Source organism: Rhinatrema bivittatum, chromosome 4 (assembly GCF_901001135.1).
Source record: "Rhinatrema bivittatum chromosome 4, aRhiBiv1.1, whole genome shotgun sequence".
Lineage (NCBI taxonomy): Eukaryota > Metazoa > Chordata > Amphibia > Gymnophiona > Rhinatrematidae > Rhinatrema > Rhinatrema bivittatum.
The window spans coordinates 203,330,441-203,352,121 of record NC_042618.1 but is presented as its reverse complement, the minus strand read 5'-3'; the positions used below and the strand labels follow the sequence as shown (position 1 = coordinate 203,352,121).

The following is a 21,681-nucleotide window of genomic DNA, read 5'->3' as shown; positions in this document are numbered from 1 at the left end:
CTTCCTTTGCTGGCAGTCTCCTAGCGCGCTGACATCAATCGGCGGCGCGTGACGCTTAAAGTGTGTGCCCGCCATAGCAATAGAAGTGTGTGAGAGCGAGGGAGCGGGACCGGAGAGGCAGCGAGCGAGGACGGGGGTCGTCTGGTGGCGGTGGGAGACGGGCAGGTACCTGCTGCAGGGAGGTCGGTGACCAGGAGGAGCGGCCGAGGGTTCGAGGTGTAGGCAGGCCTTTTTTTCACCTAGCGGGTCGGGGAAGGAGGTGGAGGGGCCGCCCGCAGGCCGCGTGGGGCAGGCTGAAGGCGTTGGAACCTGGCAACAGACTCGCGGCTGACAGTCACTGCGGGGTTCAGAGACACCGGATCTTCTATTGCTCTGGGATGTGCGGGTTCCCGCGTCTCCGGTCTTCTCGCCGGAGTGTGAGGGCAGTCCTGGGATTTCTTCTCAGTCCTACAGTAATACACTTAACATCGTGTCTAGATGATACAAAAATTGTGCTGGCCTTCCTGTTGTAAGGCAGACAAGCTGCTATTCTTATTAACCAGGTGGTCACTGACTTCTGGAGTCTTTGGCTGCCGGAAGGGGGACAGTGATACCACTGTCTGCCAGCAGATGTCAGCGGGTTTGCAGTGTTTAATAGGTACTTGGCATCTGCGGCTTTAGGATATGACTATGTATGTATAGGTGAATTTTGTAGTTCAGGTATATGGGGAGAAACGATTTTTTTCAATAGAGAAGGGAATTGGAAGTTGGCCTCTTGAAATTTTTTATGATTATTGGTAGCCGCTTTAAGCACTCTGAAGAAGCAGAATAAAAATAAAAAAAAAATTGGACTGAGCTGAGAATCAATTTCTATATTACTGTTTTGCAGCATAGGGCTCGCAGTACTGGAATATCATAGGGCCATTTACTGAAAAATAAGAGGTAGAATACTACCCTCATTTTTAAACATAATTCAGTTTTTATTTTAAGACATATGTACACTATCTAAACAGGATTTTAATTATAAAAATGTCCCCTGTTACTTTTTAATTATACATTCAGGGTTAACCTAAGTATTTTTACTGTAAAAAAACAAAACTGTATGCCTGCTATTTATGCTCACATTGATAGGAAAGTATGTCTTGTATGACTGTTAAGTTGGATCTTTCAGAGTCTTGAAAATTAGATACAGAATCATTAAATTAGTCACAGATTGGGTTAGGGGAGCAATGCAAATAGTCTTGGATATCCAAAATATCTCCGTATGCTATAGAACAGCTCACTTTTGTAAATTAGTAGTGCAAATAATTGATTTGGCTATCTGTTTTAATTTGTAAATGGTTGTATGATTACAGGTGTATTGCTAGAAATCTTTTGGCTAGTGTCAACCATAAAAACTAATTTGGGCCACTAATTTTTGTTGGCAGGGACCATTTAAGCTTGAGAGAGATTTCCATCACTTGGGGTGAAACATAAGATCTCATTGACACCTCCCCCCCCCCACCATGGATACATTATTTTTCTTCCTATGTTGATTGATACCTTTATTTTCTGCAGATTTTTTATAATGGTGAGCATATACAGAGCCCTATAAATGCTGTAAGTGGCAGGTGTATTGTATTAGCACAGTAAAAAAATAAAATGTTAAACCAATGAAATAACCTAGTAAAAGTAGTTCCCTGTACGTACCGGATCAGTCCAGACTCCTGGGTTTTGCCTCCGCACCAGCAGATGGAGACAGAGCAAGATTTGACTGGCTCTGCCATATTACCAGGGTGCCACCCACAGTCAGTCAGTATTACTCTGTCTCCAGCAGATGGTCCGGGGGCACCACTCACAGTCTGACTTGATTTAAAAAGAACTTAAAGAAGGGATAGAATTAGTTCTTAGTGTTTGGTTTAGCTGAATTAAGTTTTGTTTTATAAAAAAAAAAAAAAGTGAAGTCTTCCAGGAGTGCGAACGGCTTCAGGTCTTAGCCTCCCAGGGGGTTTGCAGGTCCTGAGGGGACCATCCCCCCTGGTTCTGCAGGCTGCTGTGGCTAAGGGTCAAGGGCCCTACCTTTGCCTGTTGGGCAGCCCAGCTTGGGGTGATACTGGGGAGCCCGGATCACTCACCTCAACCAGACCGCTTCAGGACCTGTTGCTGGACAGCGGAGCAGGTTAGCAGGCACTTTTCTGTGTAAAAAAAAAAAAAAAGGGTCTCTTTTTTTTTTTTTTTTTTCTGGCGGGTCTCTGTATCTTTGTTGCTGCAGCGATCCGTTTTCGGGGGTGCGGTTCCTTTCCCTTTCCTCCTCCGTTTTCGGCTTGTTTTGATCGGGGCGGTCCGGCGTGCGGCGTTTGTGGGGCAGAATGCACTCGCCTCTCGCGGGAGGGCCTTTGTTCGGCCTGCATCTCTGGAGGTGAGGGGACATCGCGGGCAGTCAGGGGGGTGCTTGTGAGGCGCAACTCGATGACTATCGCCATCGGGGAGCTGCCTGCCTCCTCGCACAGATCGCTGCAGGGAAGCGCGGGAAACGCCGCCATTTTGGGGGCCGCATCTCTGGCAGCTCCGATCGCGGTGGGGGATGGTGATTTACCGCCCCCCCTCTCCCCGCAGCAGATAGCTCCGAGGGGCGTTCCGGCAGCATCGGCTACAGGCTCGCAAGGCTTCAAAGCGGCATGGTTCTAAGGGGGGCTCCGAGGCACCTCCCCCCCCCCCCCCCCCCCAAAGGGGCGAATTCAGTCGCCGGACCCGGGCTTGTCGGCCAAGGCTCAATGTCTGTTGAGGGCTATACCACCCCGGGCGGATACGGACTCAGATACAGAATCCCCAGAGCCGGAAGATCAGGGTGAGCGTACCCTGCCCCCGAGGGGGGGGGGGGGGGGTGGAAGTTGTTGGCGACCAGCCGCATGGACCTACGCGGCAGAGTCAGGTCGCAGAGGGCGACGATCCTAAGGTGGTTCGCCTGTTCCGTAGAGATGAGCTGGGTCCCTTAATCCCTGCAATCCTGGAAGAGTTGGGGGATTGCTGCGCCACCAGAAGAGACTCGTTTGGGTCAATGGACCCAGTGTGTTGGGCCTGAGTGGTCCTCCTACAGCCTTTCCTTTTCATTTTTCAGCCTCGGACCTTCTTTTTCGTGAATGGGATACCCCAGACCTGGGGTTGAAGGTCACGAAGTCTATGGATAAACTTTATCCTCTGCCGGAGGATGAATTGGATATGCTTCGGGTTCCGAAGGTGGATGCTGCGGTTTCTGCAGTGACGAAGAGGACCACTATTCCAGTTACGGGAGCCACAGCTCTTAAAGACCTTCAGGATCGAAAGTTAGAGGTGCAATTTATGAAGATCTTTGAAGTCTCCGCTCTAGGGGTTCGGGTGGCGATGTGTAGCAATTTTGCCCTGAGAGCGGGACTTCGCTGGGTCCAACAATTGTTGGCCAATGTGGACCTTTCCAAAGAAGAAGTTCGGCAGGCAGGCCGCCTTGAAGCGGTAGTGGCCTATAGTGCTGATGCCCTTCATGATCTTCTGCGCACTTCAGCTCGCTCCATGGTATCGGTAGTGTCGGCACGCAGGCTGTTATGGTTGCGAAATTGGGTGGCGGACAGAGCCTCTAAATCTTGTTTGGGGTCGTTGCCTTTTAAGGGGAAACTACTCTTTGGGAAAGAGCTAGAGGATATGATCCGGTCCCTGGGCGAGAATAAGGTTCACCGGCTACCAGAGGACAGAACGCGATCCCGGGGATCCTTCTCGACACGAACACGATTTCGAGGGGCTCGTAAGTCTCGACCGGCTCATACAGCCACTTCATCCTTTCGGCCTACTCTGTCACGTCAGCAGTCTTGGTCCCAGCCTTCGCGTGGTAGGCTTTTCGGAAGACCTGGGGTCACCCAGACATCTTCAGGTGGGAAGCCTGCGCAATGATGTCCGGCCGGTCCATTCCTCGTTACCGAAGGTAGGGGGCAGATTGTCTCTGTTTTACGAGGAATGGGCCACAATCACATCGGACCAGCGGGTTCTTTCAGCAATAAGACACGGTTACACTTTAGATTTTGCATGTCATCCCAGCCCATGGTTCTGATATCCCCGTGCGGGTATGCTGACAAGTGGTCAAACACACTTTGCATCGACTCCTAGATCTGGGAGCAATCGTTCCGGTGCTCCACCAGAACAACGAAGGGGACGTTATTCCATATACTTCGTCATTCCAAAAAAGGAAGGTTCCTTCCGCCCCATCCTAGATCTAAAGCAGGTCAACAGATGCCTTCGGATCCCCCGTTTTCGCATGGAGACGTTGCGATCGGTTATCGCTTCCGTTCAACCGAGAGAGTTTCTGGCTTCTCTAGACCTGACGGAGGCGTATCTGCACATCGGGATCTGGGAGGACCACCAGAAATAGCTGAGATTTTTCATCCTGGGGAACCACTACCAGTTTCAAGCTCTACCATTCGGTCTGGCGACGGCTCCCAGGACATTTACAAAGATTATGGTGGTAGTTGCAGCCCATCTTCGCCGGGAGGGCTTGTTTGTGCACCCATACCTGGACGATTGGTTGATTTGGGCGAAGTCCGAAAGCCTGTGTCACTCACAGGGTTCTACAGTTGTTGAGATCTCTCGGTTGGGTGGTCAATTTAGCCAAAAGTCACTTAGTCCCATCCCAATTGTTGGAGTTTTTGAGAGCCTTGTTCAGCAACAGATCCCGACAGTCTGGGATTACTTACAGGTAATTGGTTCCATGGCTTCAACGCTGGACTTGGTGCCGTGGTCATTCGCGCACATGCGACCCTTGCAATCGGCCCTACTCTCCCGTTGGAGTCCCAGTTCCAAACAGTTCTACCTTCCTCTGCCCCTGACGGGGGCCGCTCGTGCCAGCCTAGTTTGGTGGCTATGTTCAGACAATCTACACTGGGGCATCCCTCTGATGGTGCTGGAATGGATGGTGGTCACCACGGAATCCAGCCTCTCTGGCTGGGGAGCCGTTTGTTTAAGGCAATCGGTTCAGGGGCTCTGGTCCCTGGAGGAGTCTCGATGGTCGATCAACCGGTTAAAGACCGGTGAGAGTGCTGTCCGACAATGCGACCACAGTGGCCTACATCAGTCGGCAGGGCGGAACCAGGAGTTGTCCGGTGGCACTGGAAGCTCGACTGTTGATCCATTGGGCGGAGCTTCACCTGACCAGTATAGCTGCTTCCCACATAGCGGGGGTCGACAATGTGCAAGCGGACTTTCTAAGTCGCAATCAATTCTATCCCGGAGAATGGGAACTAGAGGACAGGGCCTTTCAGCTCATCTGCGACTGCTGGGGCACTCCGTGCATGGAGCTGATGGCATCCTTCAGGAATACCAAGGCACCACGCTTCTTTGCTCGTCGAACACCGGGGCAGAGGGCGTGGACGCCCTAGCTTGGATTGGCCGACGACGGTACTCCTGTACGTCTTTCTGCCGTCGCCCCTGATCGGCAAGGTGCTTCGTCGCATAGAGACACATCAGTCAGAGGTGATCTTGGTCGCTCTCAAGTGGCCTCGCTGGCCGTGGTTCGCAGACTTACTCAATCTCGCGGTAGAGGGTCCGCCGCGTTTCCCGCGGCTTCCAAACCCTCTTCATAAGGGTCCTGTTTGTTTTGATCAGGTTGATCACTTTTGTCTAGCGGCATGGCTTTTGAGAGAAGGCGTCTGAAAGGAAAAGGATACTCTGACGCGGTGGTGACCACTCTTCTGAGGTCGCACAAAGTGTCGACGTCACGATCTTACGTACGGGTCTGGAAGGTTTTTGAATCCTGGTGCATTGAGCGTCATATTGTTCCCACTATTGAAACTAGACTATTGTAATTCCCTGCTACTAGGACTCCCTGCCTCTGCCATCAAACCCCTTCAGATTCTACAAAATTCCATGGCTAGAATCATAACCGGAACGCGAAAAAGGGACCACATCACCCCTACACTAAAGGACCTACATTGGTTGCCCATATCCTTCCGCTCACAATACAAAACCCTCACCATCCTTCACAACTCCCTTCATAAACACAACCACATCTGGCTTGACGAAATGCCTCGTTTCCGCTCCTCCGACCGCCCCACAAGAACAACCCATACAGGCACCCTCCACACCCCATCCCTCAAAACAGCACATTCAGCCAACACCAGAGGGAGAGCCTTCTCCGTTGCTGGCCCCGCCCTCTGGAACTCCCTCCCCGCCCTCCTACGCCAAGAGACATCCTTTCACAACTTCAAGAAAGGCGTCAAGACGTGGCTTTTCCGACAGGCATACCCTGACGCAAACCACACGTAATTTCCCTCTTCAGCTCCATTCACCGATCACCTTCAGCTCCTCCCTGCTTGACTTTACACCCCCGCTCCCCCCCCCTTTCAGTTCCTCCCGGTTTGACCATCTACACTCCCCCCCCTTCGCCGGACTTATCCTTTTCTCCTCCTTCCCCCGCTACCCCTCGATTCCTCGTCACCCGGCCGCTACCTTATCCCCCGGTACTCCCCCCTTGATACCCTGAAGAATCTATTTCCCAGTGTTCCTACCGCCTTTGCGATTTTTCGATTCTTCCACAACTCTACTTATTTAAGTGATACCTTTCTTAAGCCTTATGTATTAAGTCTTATGTATTAAGTCTTATGTATTTTCTCCCTTTTAATTCCTTTTAACTATGCTTCTCTCCCCTCCCTCTCCTCTTCCCCCCCCTTTTCCACACCCCTCCTAAACCCTTACCCACCCTCCCTCCCCTCGCCCTCCCCCTCTTCTCCCTCCCCTTTCTCCCCCTTAAATCTCTGCTCCATTGGTTCTTTTTTGTAATGCTTTTGTACTGTTTTTATTTTGTTCATTTTGTCTTTTATTCTTTTGGTTAGTAATATTATATTATATTTATAATGTTATATTGTTATATTGCTATATTGTTTTACTGTATCTCATCTGAATTCTTTGTAAACCGGCATGATGTGCTTCACGAATGTCGGTAAATAAAGTAAATAAATAAAATAAATAAACTAGGGCATCAATACCCGGCGTTCTAGCGTTCCTCCAGGACGGCTTGTCCTGTAGTTCCTTGCGGGTGCAGGTGGCAGCCCTGATCTGTTTTCGGGGGGGCTATTGACGGGGTGACATTGGCGGCGCACCCCAATGTTTCTAGGTTTCTTCGTGGGGCGAAGCATTTACGCCCATCGGTGCGTTCTTCCTGTCCATTCTGGAATTTGAATTTGGTTCTTAAAGCTTTGTGTACGATTCCTTTTGAGCCCTTGAAGAGGGCGACTATAAAGGACCTCACGTTGAAGGTGGTATTTTTGATAGCAATTTCATCGGCGCGTCGGGTATCTGAACTGCAGGTATTATCATGCCGGGATCCTTTCTTGAAGATCTCCGATGCCGGGGTTAGTTTGCGGACAGTACCATCTTTTCTTCCGAAAGTGGTGTCCTCTTCATTTGAATCAGTCTGTGGAACTTCCTTCTTTTGCCAATTTGGATCGTTCGGATCCTCTTTCGAGGGATTTGAGGAAGTTGGATGTTCGGAGGGCGCTTCTGCATTATTTGAAAGTTACTAATCCTTTTTGTGTCTTGAATCCATCTTTTTGTTCTCTGGAGTGGACAAAAGCGGGCTAATATGGCCTCCAAGACCACGATTGCTCGGTGGCTGAAAGAGGCCATCAACTCTGCCTACTTGCTTTGTGGCAATCCTCTGCCAATCAGCGTCAAGGCGCACTCCATTCGGTCCCAGGTGGCTTCCTGGGCTGAGTGTCATCAAGTGTCTCCGCAAGAGATTTGCAGAGCTGCAACTTGGAAGACGTTGCACACCTTTGCGAGGCACTACCAGCTCGATGTACATGAGCCGAGTGAGGGAAATTTCGGGGTAGACGTGTTGCGAGCGGGCCTCTCTGGTTCCCATCCCTCTTAGGTGCAGCTCTGGTACATCCCAGGAGTCTGGACTGATCCGGTTCGTACAGGGAAAAGAAAATTAGGTCTTACCTTCGATAATTTTCGTTCCTGTAGTACCAAAGATCAGTCCAGAGTCCCTCCCACTGTGTGCATTAAAGTTGGGGAGAGTCCGCTACTGCTGTTTGTTTTCTTTGTACTCTGCTCTGCGGGTTTCCCTGCTGTTCGTAACCCTTTTTCCGGGTCTGGAGTTGTTGTTGGGGTCAGTGATCCATAGGTTTGGTTGCCTTTCCTGTACATAGTTTGGGTTGAGAATCATTTTGCGTTGACATGGCGTAATACTGACTGACTGTGGGTGGCACCCTGGTATATATGGCAGAGCCAGTCAAATCTTGCTCTGTCGCCATCTGCTGGTGCGGAGGCAAAACCCAGGAGTCTGGACTGATCCTTTGGTACTACAGGAACGAAAATTATCAAAGGTAAGACCTAACTTTCTTTTAACATGTTTCAAGTTGCAGGCTTTTGGTACTACCAAGATAGTCCAGCTTTAACTGAGGTCTGTGAAGTTAAGTTTAGCAGTTATGGCACCTGAATTAAAACTACCTACAGAGTTGTGAATGATAGAATGCCTTTTGTATTCTCAGAAGCTGAGTTGACATTGTTTTGCTATACTTTTGTTTTTACATGCTGCTTAGGGATTTATGTACCAAGACACAAAATTAGGAAAACTCTTAGGACATCTGGTCTTTAGACTAGTCATTGAAGGTGCTGTTTGACTGACCCTAGCATCCCAATGAAAAAAACCTAACCCGTAGCTGCAATGAAATCAAAGAATAAGTATGAACCATCCAGCCAAACTTGTCAAGAGTAGTTCCAACAAAATAGACCCTGTACATATGCTCCCCTGCCCTAATTTGTTTGCTGGTGAAATCCTCATAGATAGGGGGAGCAGTGTTGATTCCTCAGAAGGTACTGGTAGGAGCAAAATATGGGCTGAATCTTGCAAGAGTTACAGGTGACTCCTTTTTGTTGGACAGATTTAAACATTTCAAACTAGCTTTGACAGCCACATTCTTTCATTAAGGCAAGGTAAAATATGTACATGGTAATCATAAAATGTCCGTACTAAAAACACAGAAAACCCCTGCCATTAAACATTGAAATTAGGATCATAGCTCAGTTCTTGCTGTCGGGAGGGAGGCCAGTCTTCAATGAGAACATAAGAAATGATATGCTGTGTTAGATGAAGGTCCACTGAGTTAAGCTTCTGGGCTGTGACAGTTGCCAATCTTGGGTCACAAGTACATGGCACATCCCAAAAAGTAGATCTATTTCTTGTTACTCCTAGGAATAGCAATGACACTCCCTAATCTACCTGGTTAATAATGTTTTATGGACTTTTCCTCCTCTCTTAAACCCCTCTATGCTTTTTCCCTTGACCATATTCTCTAGCAACAGATTCTACAGCTTGATTGTGTGTCAAATGAAAAAGTTCTTTCTATGATTTGTTTCAAATCTGCTGGTTGTGATGGAGTGTCCCCCCTCCTTTTTTTTTTTTTAATATTATTTGAAAGGGTAAATAACCATCCTTTATTTACCTATTCTTTCCCACTCATGATTTTATAAACTATCATGTCTGCTCTCAGCTGTTTCTTTTCCAAGCTGAAGAGTTCTAATCTGTGTAGTGCCTCCTGATGGGGAGCATTCCATTCATTATTTTTATTGACCATCTCAGCATCTTTTCTTGTTCTGCTATGTTTTATTTGAGTTGGGGCAACCAGAACTGCACGTACTGCTTCAGATTCAGTTTCACCGTAGATCAATACAGAGGCAATACGATGTTTGCTTTGTTTTATTCTCCATTCCTTTTTGGATCATTCCTAACATTTTAGTCACTTTTCTGACTGCTGCCACACACTGACCTGAGGATTTCAATCTATTGTCCACAAGGACTCCAAGGTCCTTTTTCTTGGTTAGTGACTCCTAATACAGAACCTGTATCTGGGATTATTTTTCACCATGTGCATCACTTTATACTTTTCCACATTAAATTTCATCTTCTATTCAGATGCCCAGTCTCCTAGTCTTGCCAAGACCTGCAGTTCTTCACAGTCCACTGTTATTTTAATAGCTTTGAATAATTTTGTCATCTGTAAATTTGATCACCTCCCTCATTTGATCTCTCTTCTAGGTCATTAATGAATATGTTAAACAGCACATGTCTCAATACAGATGTCTCTAATGACCTTTCTCTATTTGGAAAACTGACCATTTAGTCCTACCCTCTGTTTACTGTCTTTTAATCAGTTACCAATCCAATAGGCCCCTATCCTATGACTTTTTAATTTTGTGAGGAGTCTTTCATGGGGCATTGGATTTTCAGAAGGCATGTGACAAATACATTATATCAACCAGCTCACCTTTATCAACATAGACTTGTAAGGCAAGAGTTCCCTTTGCTAAAAAAAAAAAAGTTGACTCTTCCCCATTAAACCATGTCTATGGATGGTAGTTTTGTTTTTAAGAACATCCTGTACCATTTTGCTTGGTGCTGACATTAGGGTCACCCTGGAGCCATTGGCTACCCTCCAGGTATTGTGGCTGTTTTAATGCTAGGTTGCAGATTATTGATAATAGGTTTGCAATTTAATGTTTGTGTTTTCAGGTCACTGGGAAGGATGCCATCCGGTTCTGGTAATTTGTTACTCCTTAGTTTGTCAATTTGATCTTTTATATCCTTCATTATCACAGAGATTTCTTTCAGTTGCTCAGAATTACCACCAGAATGTTTCTATTGAAGGTTTGTTCCCAAACAACCTCCTCAGTAAAGACCAAGACCATGTTTCCTTGTCCTTTTCTGAGCATCCCTTTTATTCCCCTAGCAGACCAGCTGATAGTTTTGCAGAATTTTTGCTTTGAATGTACTTGGAAAAAGTTTGTATTAGTTTGCCTCTGTGGCAAGCTTCTCAAATTCTCTCTTGGTCTTGTCTTACATTTAACTTGCCTCATTTATACTTTTGCCTTGTTTCTTCATTTGGGTCTACTTTCCATTTTTTTTTTTTTTTTTTTTTGAAAGATGCCCTTTTGACTTTAACTGCCTCTTTCACCTCATTAAACCATGCTGACAGTCATTTGCTTGTCTCAACTTTTTTAATTTATTTTTTTAATATCTCAGTTTCCTAGCGTGTATCCAGATGGACTCAGGACCAGTGGGTTTATGCTTCCCTGCCAGCAGATGGAGACTGAGCACGCTGACATCACAGTATATATAACCCTGCAGTGACCCAGCCTGCCAGTATTCTCCAGCAGATGGTGGACGTGCGTCTCCCTATGGGGATTGCTTTGAACTTTTTGAAAGGAGAAATTTGAAATTCTGAATTCAGGAAAAGAAAGCTCCGCTCTCCTGCGGTGATACCTAAAGGTCCCCCCCTCCCCCCCCATTTGAGAGTTCCTGAGGCGATTTCCGTGGTCCCTCAGAGGTGTGCATTGATCCGGTAGCTGGGTTTCCCGGCATGGACTTAGCAGCTAGGTCAGCTGAAAGGCAGCGGGTGCAGGAGGCTGAGTGTGGCATTGATGACAGATGCCCTATCCCCCTGCAGCCGGAGACTATCTCTGTACTCAGTCGGTAAGCGCTTAGCTCAGCTAAGGTTTAAAAGGAAAAAAAGGAGAACGTTTTACCTGAATCAGAGACAGAGGGGTTTCAGGACTTCCTCCGGCCTCCATTCTTGGTGCGCCGTGCCAACATTTGTTCCCGCTCCCGTTGGGATTGAGGAACTGGGCAGCCTGGTGGTTGAGCTGCCCCCGGTGGGTAAGACCCTGCACTTAGGCTTTATTCTTGTATGCTGCGTGGTAAAATGAGGTGGCTATTTTCGCATGCTCTTGTGCGTATTCTGCTGCCCTCTATAGGCCATCAGTGTGTGCAGTGTGTCTGCTCTGCCCACGTGTTGGGCGCTTGTTTTTTGGGCATGCTTTTTATACACACAAACTTTTTTTTTTTTTTTTTTATATATATATATGCTTAACTTGATGTGCAGGTTGTGCATGCACCTTTCCGCTCTTCTATGCGCATTTCATTTTTGAGCGTGAGCTGTTCTGACTCATGTTTACAGCAGCAATGGTGCTGGTAAGCAAGAAGCCTAAGTGTGTTCCTATTTGTGTTGCCTGTCATATTAGGGCTTCTCAGCCTGACCTGGCTTCTAACCTGTCTCATTGCTGCCACGGGGAGAGTTGTCTTCATCGGATTTTGCTAAGCCTGGCTCTTCCCATTCTGATGATGGGTTGGTCATGGCCTTGATTGGGAGGACGCCAGATCTTGGTTCTCACTTGACTGGCTCCTCCGCTAGTGAGGGCAGTTCTGTGAGACCAGCTCCAGTTCCTTCTGGGCTTAGTCTGGACCTGCTGCTTTTTCTTGGATAGAATTTTTTCAAGGCTTTACAAGTCTTTCTTCAGGTGCAATCCTCCGCTTCCACCATTTCTGTCCAGTCAGACCCTCAGCCAGTGGCTTCTCCCTCTTCTAGTCCTATGTTTAAGCACCGGGGCTCACCTTGGCTCCCTGCAGGTTTTCCCCAACAGGAATCTGGATGGCATTGATGAGGAAGTTGATCCTGGTTCCCTGGAAGATGAAGAAATTCCTCCAGGGCTGGAACCGTATCGAAACATGTTGCAGTTCTTTCATAGAGATGAACTGCCAGCTTTGAATTCCCAGACCTTGAAACAGCTGGGTGTTCCTTGTTTGGATGCTATGTCAGAGCCGAGGAAGAATCCCATTTATGTTTCCTTATGTAAAGTCTCTTGCTTTTTCCCGGTGATGGATGCCATCCAGGAATTGATTGATCTGGAATGGGATGCCCTAGAGGCAAATTTTAAAGGGGGTCGAACACTGGAAGGCCCGTATCCCCTGGATCCGGCTGTGAAAGAGTGTTTGCTTTTTCCCCAGAGTGGATGCTCTGGTATGTACCATATCTAAGCAGACGACTATCCCTGTAGAGGGAGGAGCGGTCTTGAAGGATGTACATGATAGGATTGAGGCTATTCTTAAGCAAGCCTTTGAGGCAGTGGTGATGACTTTGCAGATTGCCTCCTGTTGTGCCCTAGTGGCGAGATCTTGCTTGCTTCTCTCTCAGGAGGTGGTAGAGTCTGGAGGAAATTCCAGAGCGGTTAGCATATGCAGGCTGTGATTTGGTCTGGACTTCGGCCAGAGGAGTGGCTTCGGTGATAGTGGCCAGGCATCAACTCTGGTTGCGAAATTGGTCAGTTGATACAGCTTCCAAAGCCAATCTTACCAAGATGCCCTTTAAAGGCTCGCTCTTGTTTGGAAGTGAGGTGGCAAAACTGCCAGTAAGTGGAGCAAGTCTCCAGTGCCTTGGTTGTCAGATAAGGAGCAGTTACAGCGCCCCTTTGGTATGAGGGGTTGTTTCTGGGGTTCCAGGCATTTTCGTCCCTTTCGGCGGTCTCTGCCTTTCAGTAGTTCTCGGTCCTTTTGTCCTTGTCAGCCCAAGAGAGGAGCGGGCTCGGGTAGTGGACCTTCCCTAGCTTTCCAATGAAGGTTTGACCCATCTCCTGGAACAGGAAATAGGGGGACGTCTCTCTCTCTCTTTTATCGGAGGTGAATTGAGATCATGTCTGTCCAGTGGTCCTGGAAGTGATATGCGAAGGGTATGCACTGGAATTTCGCAGTATTCCTCGACACGTGTTCATAGTGTCCCCTTGCCACTCCCTGCAGAAGAAGTAGGCAGTGGAGTTCATGCTTCAAAGGCTCCTCAGACTGAGGGCTGTGGTTCCAGTGCCCATGTCTCAAGAAAGTATGGGGGCAATATTCCATTAATTCTGTTGTGCTCAGGAAAGAGGGCTCTTTTTGACTCATCTTGGATCTCAAGAGGGTCAACAGTCACTTGAAAGTGACTAATTTTCAAATGGAAACCTTACGCAGTCGGGAGTTTCTGACCTCCTTGGAACTGTCAGAGGCTTGCCTTCTTATTCCCATCTGATTGAAACACCAATGCTTGCTACGTTTTGCAGTGTTGGGGTGCCATTATCAGTTTTGGGTGCTGCCTTTTGGTCCAGCTACCGCTCCCAGAACATTTTCCAAGACTATGGTGGTGGTAGCGGCCTTGCGAAAAGAAGGAATCCTGGTGCACCCATATTTGGGTGAGTGGCTGATTCGAGCCAAGTCTCAGGAAGAAAGCCGCCTGATGTCGCACAAGGTGATCTCCTTATTGCAGGAGCTCGGTTGGGTGGTAAACCTGATTAAGAGCGATCTTCAACCATCCCAGTCATTGAAGTATCTGGGGGTCCAGTTTGACACTGGACAGGACAGAGTTTTCCTACCGGCAGTTCGGATCCAGAGATTGATGGCTCAAGTGCGTCGGTTGATGAACACCATATGCCTGATGGTGTGGTCCTGCTGACAGGAAACTTGGCTTGATGGCAGCTACCCTGGAAGTGGTTCCATGGGCAAGGGCACATATGGGTCCTCTTCAGCGCTCTCTGTTATATCTTTGGAACCCGCAGTCTTAGGATTATGTGGTTCAGCTTCACTTGCTGATGGAAATTTTTCCCTGCCTCCAGTGGTAGTTGCAGGAGGATCATCTGAGAAAAGGAGTTTCATTGTCCTCTCCTGCCTGGTTGGTACTCACGACAGATACGAGTCTCCACGGTTGGGGGGCTCACTGGAGTTAACGGCCCAGGGGTGTTGGAATACCGAGCAGTCCCACTGGAACATGAGTCACCTGGAGGCCTGGGCAGTATGGCTGGCATGCTTGCAGTACAGCCACAGGCCTCGTGATGTTGGACAACACAATGATGGTGGCCTATATCAATCGCCAGGGAGGACCCAAGAGCCAGCAAGTATTGCAGGAAATAGACCAGCTGATGGAATGGTCAGAAAGTCATTTGCAGATGATCTTGGCCTCTCTCAGTGCAGGAAAAGATAACGTAAGAGCGGACTTTCTCAGCAGGGAGAATCTGGACCCAGGAGAGTGGGTATTGTCAGTCAAGGTGTTTTAGCTGATTGTGGATTGCTGGGGCTTTCCGTTCCTAGACCTGCTGGCGACTTCTCAAAATAAAAAGGTTTCTCGCTTCTACAGTCACAGGAGACATCAGTGGTTCCTGGAAATAGACACTCTCGTACAGGTCTGACTGGAAGACAGATTTCTTTGTCTTTCCTCCGTGGTTCTTGCTGGGCAGGATAATTTGCAAGATCGAAGGCCTCAGGGGGCTAGTACTCCTGGTGGCGCCAGGCTAGCCCAGGCGTCTGTGGTATGTGCATTTGCGACGACTCTTGGTGAAGTCCTCCCTTCGATTTCTATTGCACATGGATCTGCTTCAGCAGGGACCGGTTCTTCACGAGGATTCGACTCAATTCTGTCTTATGGTTTGGCCCTTGAGAGTATAGTTATTCCTCTGCGGTGATTGCCACTTTAGTCCGTGCTTGCAAGTTCTCCAGTTCCTTGGCTTATGTACGGGTTTGGAGATTTTTTGAGGCCTGGTATGAGAAACAGGGTGTTCCTCCTTGTTCATTTAAGATCCCTCTCATTCTGAAATTTTTGCAGGATGGATTGAATAAAGGTTTGGCCCTTAATTCCTTGAAGGCGCACGCAGTTTGTGGCTCTTGCCTGTTTCAGAGGCCTGGTGAATGGTGTTTCCTTGTCTCATCCTGATGTGACCTGTTTTTTGAAGAGAGGGAAGCACATTAGGCCTCCCTTGAAGTTACCAGTTCCATTGTGGAGTCTTAATTTGGTGCTGTACAGCGATAAAAACGAAGAAGGATAGGTATAAAAAGGACTTTTATTAAATCTTGCCCGACTCTGGCCGAGTTTCACTTTTCAAGGAGCTGCCTCAGGGGCTACTAAAAACAAGTATCTACGGGTTCACCTTTATCCAAACAGTCTAACTTCAGTTAGTCAGCTAGAGTGACTCACTGCTCTCTTGATTAACAAATGTTGGTCCCTATTTAAACCCAATCACACTACCTCAACACCTTTCCAAGGTGAGTAGCTGAGCTGAACTATTCAACTTTTTTACTTAGGTATACACTGCTCCTAGCTTATTTCTAGCTTCTGGCTACTTTTGGGGTTTTTTTTTTTTTTCAATACAAACACTCAGTTCTTTAAAAGTCTGCAGAATACTCAGTTCTGCAGACTTTTAAAAATAAACACACTACCTACTGCTTACTAGCTACCTTATTGACTGACTATTTAAAAATACAAACAGTCTAACTTGTTTATTCACTGCCTTTCTGACTATTAAAGGCACAAACACACTAAATAATATTCCCAGATAGTTAACTTTGTCTTTTTTAAAAGTATTGGGGCAATGTCCCAAGCAAAAACTTACTGATTCCTTTCAGCCACCAGCTAGGTGATCCTCTCCTCTCAGGTTATATAGGCCACCACCTCTAATTTGTGCACCACTAACTTTGTTTGCATAACATTTTCCTAGTTGGTTTGCATTTATAATTTTATCTCGTATATGCTAATAAGATTTGATTCTAGTAAATCAAGTGACTTCTTGTAAATTGAACCAGAAGACAAAACTCAGTGCTGACCCTTAATTTACTTTTTTGACCTTTTTTCATACATTTTAGTATTTCAGCAGCTTTGGCTAGTTCTTACAAGTCTGATCAGTGCAATCTCATTGCTGTAATTCTTTTATTTCTTCACTGCCACCAAACAAGTCTAGTTGCATTCCTGTCCACCTGTTTTAATGTATTCCGCCCCTGAGGTGACTGTTCAGTTCCATGTAAACCGGTGCGATATGTATTGTATACAGGAACATCGGTATATAAAAATTAAAAATAAATAAAAACCTTTTCAAAGCACTTTTACGATTCAGCATGGTATTCAGTTTCGGAATCTGAGTGCAATTGAGGGTGATCAGATTTTGAGTCAAGAATACATTGATATATTGCTGCTATTGCCCTCATTTTAGGGTCTTTTTACTTGGTGCAATTTCCACCAAATTCATCTGTCTAGGTTACTACTCATTTTCTTTCAAATTAGTAAGAGATGTATTTCAAAACAGTGTACACTTGTCATGTGGACTTTTTTTTTTTCATCCTTTTTAAATGCATGGGATAAATATTAATCTGGACTGCTAAAATGGTATTTTTAAACAATATCCATATCTCATGCAAACTCTTAACCTTGGCAACCTTTCTGTTTAGTGCTTGTCTTCTAACTAATTTCCTCATTCTATCATAGTCTCCTTTTATAAAGTTATGCGACAGCAGTGGTTTTTACTTAATATTCTCCCTTCCAGCAATTAATGCAAATTTGATTGCATTATGATTGCTATTGCTAAGTGGCCCCACCACAGGTCATGCTTTCTACTGAGGACTAAATCTAAAGTAGCTGCCCCTTGTCAGTTCTAGGACCAGTGCTCCATGAAGCAGTCATTTATGGCATCTCTAGCATGTCCCAATGAGACACTGACCCAGTCACTACTGGATAATTGAAATCTCCCATTATTATTACATTGCCAGATTTGTCTTTCTAATTTCAGCTGGCATTTCAGTCTGTTTCTTCTTGACCAGGTGGATGGTAGTATATGCTCACTTGACCTGTCACATTAAATTTTTATCCATCAGGATTCTGCAGTGCATGCTCTGATCCTGCTGTAAAATTCCGGTACATTTAATCTGCAGATTAATTGTACATGCATAAACCTCTTTTTAAAAACAAAGCAAAATTACAAGCAGTTGCCAAGACCTGTATGTAAGGTCTATAATTTAGGTTAGGATTCCTGTAAAATCAGTCTTCCAGCTCTCTCTCTCCTGGTGTGCAGCAAAAAGTACAGGCCGTGACTCAATCATATGTCTCTTCCAGCTCCTCTGACATAAGCGGGAGTAGAATTGACACATGGGACCCATATAAAAGGTACTGTGACTGTTGGAGAATAAAGATCCTTTGGAAGAGAGGGGAGGACTCATGTTTGGAGTTGGCCTTTCCCCACCTCACACAATACCTGGCAGTCTGCTAGACAGGATAGCTAGCCCCTGAAAAATGATAGTACTGCTACTCATTTAAAAAAGCTGAGTTATCAGTAAAAACATTTTTCAGGGATTGATAACCCTGACTGAAGCTCTATACATGCAGTGGGTTGGAAACCAAGACAGTCTATACGTCTCCCTGCTAACATTGGGCCATATGCCATCTCTGACACTTACAGGCTCAGTATGAGTAGCTCCACAGTATTGAAGAGTTTATTGGAATATTGATATATAAAATGAAACGTATATGAGCTTAATATAAACAAGATCAGTAAACAGGAACATTGAAGGGGTAAAGATTTGCATACTGTGATATATGTGCAAGTATTCTTTATAGTATTGTCTTTTTTTGTCAGAATATAAAAGTCAATAAAATCTAATTGTGAAAATAGTAGCTATGATATCAAATCGCTGCTAAATAAGTGCTTGTTACACCAACAGGAAATGAGGGAGAATGCCAGGAGCAGAGTACATGACTTGTCTTGCTGAATGGGTTTAATTCAAAGAAAATATTTTCATCTAGTAGTAAAAGCCCATCCAAGGATGGGTATATACTCTGAAGTGTAGGATGTGCATAATTGAGGTGTGTAGTGGTAGAAAGTGCAGGTCGAGCTCAGGTGTATTTTGTGGTACAAGATAGCAGATTTAACAATTCAGAGAGTGTGTGGCAGAGCTGGAGACTACAGCTAGAGAGAGGGATGGAGCTCAGTTTCCACATGTGATAGATGGTAGACTGGATAATACAAAGAGAGAGGGGTGGAGCTGGAGAGTACAGGGTGAGAGGGGTGGAGCTCAATCTGCATACCAGTGGTGCAGGGCAACATTCCTCTTTATTATAGTTAAATAGTGGACAGATGTTTAGCATTAGTACTTTGTAATAATGGTTCTTGGTTTTGAAAATACTCAAATTGAATATGCATGAGATAATTGCATTTATTTGAGACTACTGCAGTACTGTGTGTGTATGTGCAAGAAAACTTGGATATGTTGTTCCTGGCCACATGCCCAGTGGTGAAATAGATTACCTGAGATTTTTCATGCACTATTCAGAAGGTACAATCAAGGAGGTTTCTCTCATGTAGTTAAAAGTAGTACAGTCACAGGAAGTAGCTGCATTGGCTGACCCAATAAAGGCAAGGAAAAGAATAGCGGACAGGAATTGGGGCTATTTGTGATGGAATATAATGGGCTCTGCTTCTAGCCTTCTTTGATATGCCCTTGTTCTAGAGAGAGTAGCTTGAACTTTAATGCAAGTCTACAAAGGGAAACCCAAATAAAATGAGGACTGTGAAGGTGCTGGAAATAGACCCAAAGGAGAACAAAAAAAATAAAATCAAGGATCAAATTTCTGCCTTTGTTTCCTCAGGCTAAGACATGACTTCGGTTACCTCGCATGTGGACTCCAAGTCCGAGCTCACTGCCCTGTTGGAGAAGTGGGAGAGTGAACATGGTAGTGGGCATGACATGGTTTCCATTCTAACCAGGTGAGAAAAGCTCTGAATGTCAATTGGGAAGGGTGGTAAGCATCTGCACTGGAATTTGCTTGATTAGCATTCTGTGTATAAGGGATGCTTTTGCATTAGTGACTGCTGAATTCTGGCAATTTCTCTTGCTTATATTGATATCTTACTATTAGATGGTTATTTCTCAAATTGAAATGCTCCCTGTAGTTGCTTAGGACAAATATCAAGGCAGAATGGTGTTGGAGAGAATAAACGTTCTTTTGTGTGTGCTAAGTCATGGATCACAGGGAAGGTAACTTTCATGAAGATTGTTTTCTGCCAAGTTTGTGTAGTAATGTATTTTAACACTGAGCACCCCAAGGAGCATTTCAGTGTAACTAATTTTTGTATATAGTTGAGCAGAAATAATTACACAGTTGTGTAATTGGTTAGATTGAAAGAAGACCATAAGGTTAGATTCCAGCTTTCTTCTGATTCTGGCAGCTCTCTCTCTAAAGCTTTTCTACAGAGTCTTTTTGTAAGGAATAGTTTAATTCCTCTTATGGCTTGTAATACACAAGTCCTAATCACTGTTGATTTAATATTCTAACCTCCTGTCTTCTACCTTATTTGGTACTGAAGTCTTAAATGCTCATATAGACATGGTAAATGGGGAGGGAGTGATGACCCAATCTATAGAAGCAGAAATACGAAATTGAGCTTTGGTCACCTTTCTTGTCTGTTCCTCAGTTATGAATGTGATTTAATGAAATGGTTTTTAATAAAGGATGTAAATATCATTAAAGTTAAGGTTTTTAAACTCCTGAGATTTAAATGTCTAGCCACAGTCAGTTACTGCATTGGCTAGTCATTTAAATAAACTGAAGATAACGGTCTCAAATCTCTTCTCCCTATCCTCAGATATGCTGATGTATCAGCAGTACTCGGTAGCCTATACACTCATTCTGCCCAACATGAAAGCAAGCATGAGGGCTCTGCAGCTAGCTAGGAGGAAGCACTAAAGTGAGTTGTGGCAGGACTCACTCCCTCAGCTGTGGACTAACAGCTAATTTCCTTATCCTGCTAAACCAGTCCAGCCACATGGATTTATGCTACTCTGCCAGCTGATATAGAGATAGGACCACAACTTTTCAGAGACCTCATCACTGCTATAAGCATTGGTGCAGACTAGGCACTTGCCAATATTTTTTCTGCAGCAGATAGTGGCATGTACCAGACTGGTACAGCAGGATCCCTTGGTTCCTAGGTTTTGTGGTCTTTGGGCCTTTTTCCTGGTAGAGCAAAATGTTAGTTTTCATTCCCAGGGTAATGGTCTTTGGACTTCTTCCCCTGGTACGGGAGGCTTCTATGGCAACATTTCTTGTAACTGTTCCCTAGTAGAACAGGCCTCGGGTTCTTGGTTTGCAGAGCTCCCTCAATGGTCCCTGATAGGGGGCTCCCAGGGTTGCTGTGGGGTATGATAGAGGCAAGGGGTGCAGCTGGTGAGGGCAGGAGAGGAACCCCCAGGCAGATGTCACACCTCTGTCTTCCCTCCTAAGACACATACCCCTTCACTCCTTGCCTGGTCTGTTTCTTGTAGCTCCTTTTGTCTCTGGTTACTAAAGTATTTAACGTCCAGTCAGATGAGTCCAGAGCAAGTGGACTATGTACTCTTAACAGCAGATGGAAACGGAGGAAGCTGAAGTCACAATATATATACCCCTGTAGTGACCTCAGCCTGCCAGTATTCTGTCTCCAGCAGATGATGGACATGCGTCTTCCCACTGGGGATTGCTTCATTTTTTGGTGTAACTCATTTTTATTAGCATTATGAGCAGGGGTATATTACAAAACGCACAACATTACAAACCCGCCTATAACTTTTCCGAACAAGAAATGTCAAACAACAAAATACAAGCAACAAGCCACAAACGGCGTAATGAAAGCATCTAAAATACAGAAAGTATATAAAGTACAATACCACACATTGTAGACTCAGGATGAAGTGAGTACTCATATACACCATAAACCAATGCATCACCGGTTCGTAGTACTGGAAGAAACCCCCCGCTTGTTTTCTTCCATCCCCAATTAGCTCAGAACCCCTCCACCCTCCTTCCCACCCTCCCCTGCTGGTACTGAAAGAGATTAGGTCCTATAAGCTGCATATGGCTAACAGAAATAACCTTACATAAAGTATAATGGTTAACTGATTATTTTCCACAGTAAGCTGTCAGAGAAAACCGTCAAAAGAAACTTTGTTAGGAAGCTGTGTAGCATACTACTTTGGCACAGTTCAGACAACTGGAGGCAATTCCCACCCCTGTCCAGCCAAGCCCATATGATGACTCTATACACAATTTTAGCATGGCAGAAAGGCCTTCTCGCCCTCTGGGAGCCAAGAAATGTAATCAGCCCAAAGGT

At 45.8% G+C, this 21,681-nt stretch overlaps 1 protein-coding gene across 14 annotated transcripts in view; it reads left to right on the top strand.

The window, feature by feature from the left end:
* The window catches only part of DCAF1 (DDB1 and CUL4 associated factor 1), a 466,661-nt gene that overhangs the window by 27,464 nt on the left and 417,516 nt on the right, over positions 1–21,681 (top strand). For 9 of the 14 annotated variants that reach the window (XM_029599562.1, XM_029599554.1, XM_029599548.1 and 6 more), the window contains exons 1-2: positions 23–165; positions 19,182–19,299. In XM_029599562.1, coding sequence (XP_029455422.1) covers positions 19,190–19,299 — 110 coding nt within the window. In that variant the 5' untranslated portion in view covers positions 23–165; positions 19,182–19,189. Of the gene's footprint in view, positions 1–22; positions 219–19,181; positions 19,300–21,681 lie in introns of those variants that run through there. The other 5 variants (XM_029599550.1, XM_029599557.1, XM_029599549.1 and 2 more) reach the window with 4 other exon arrangements.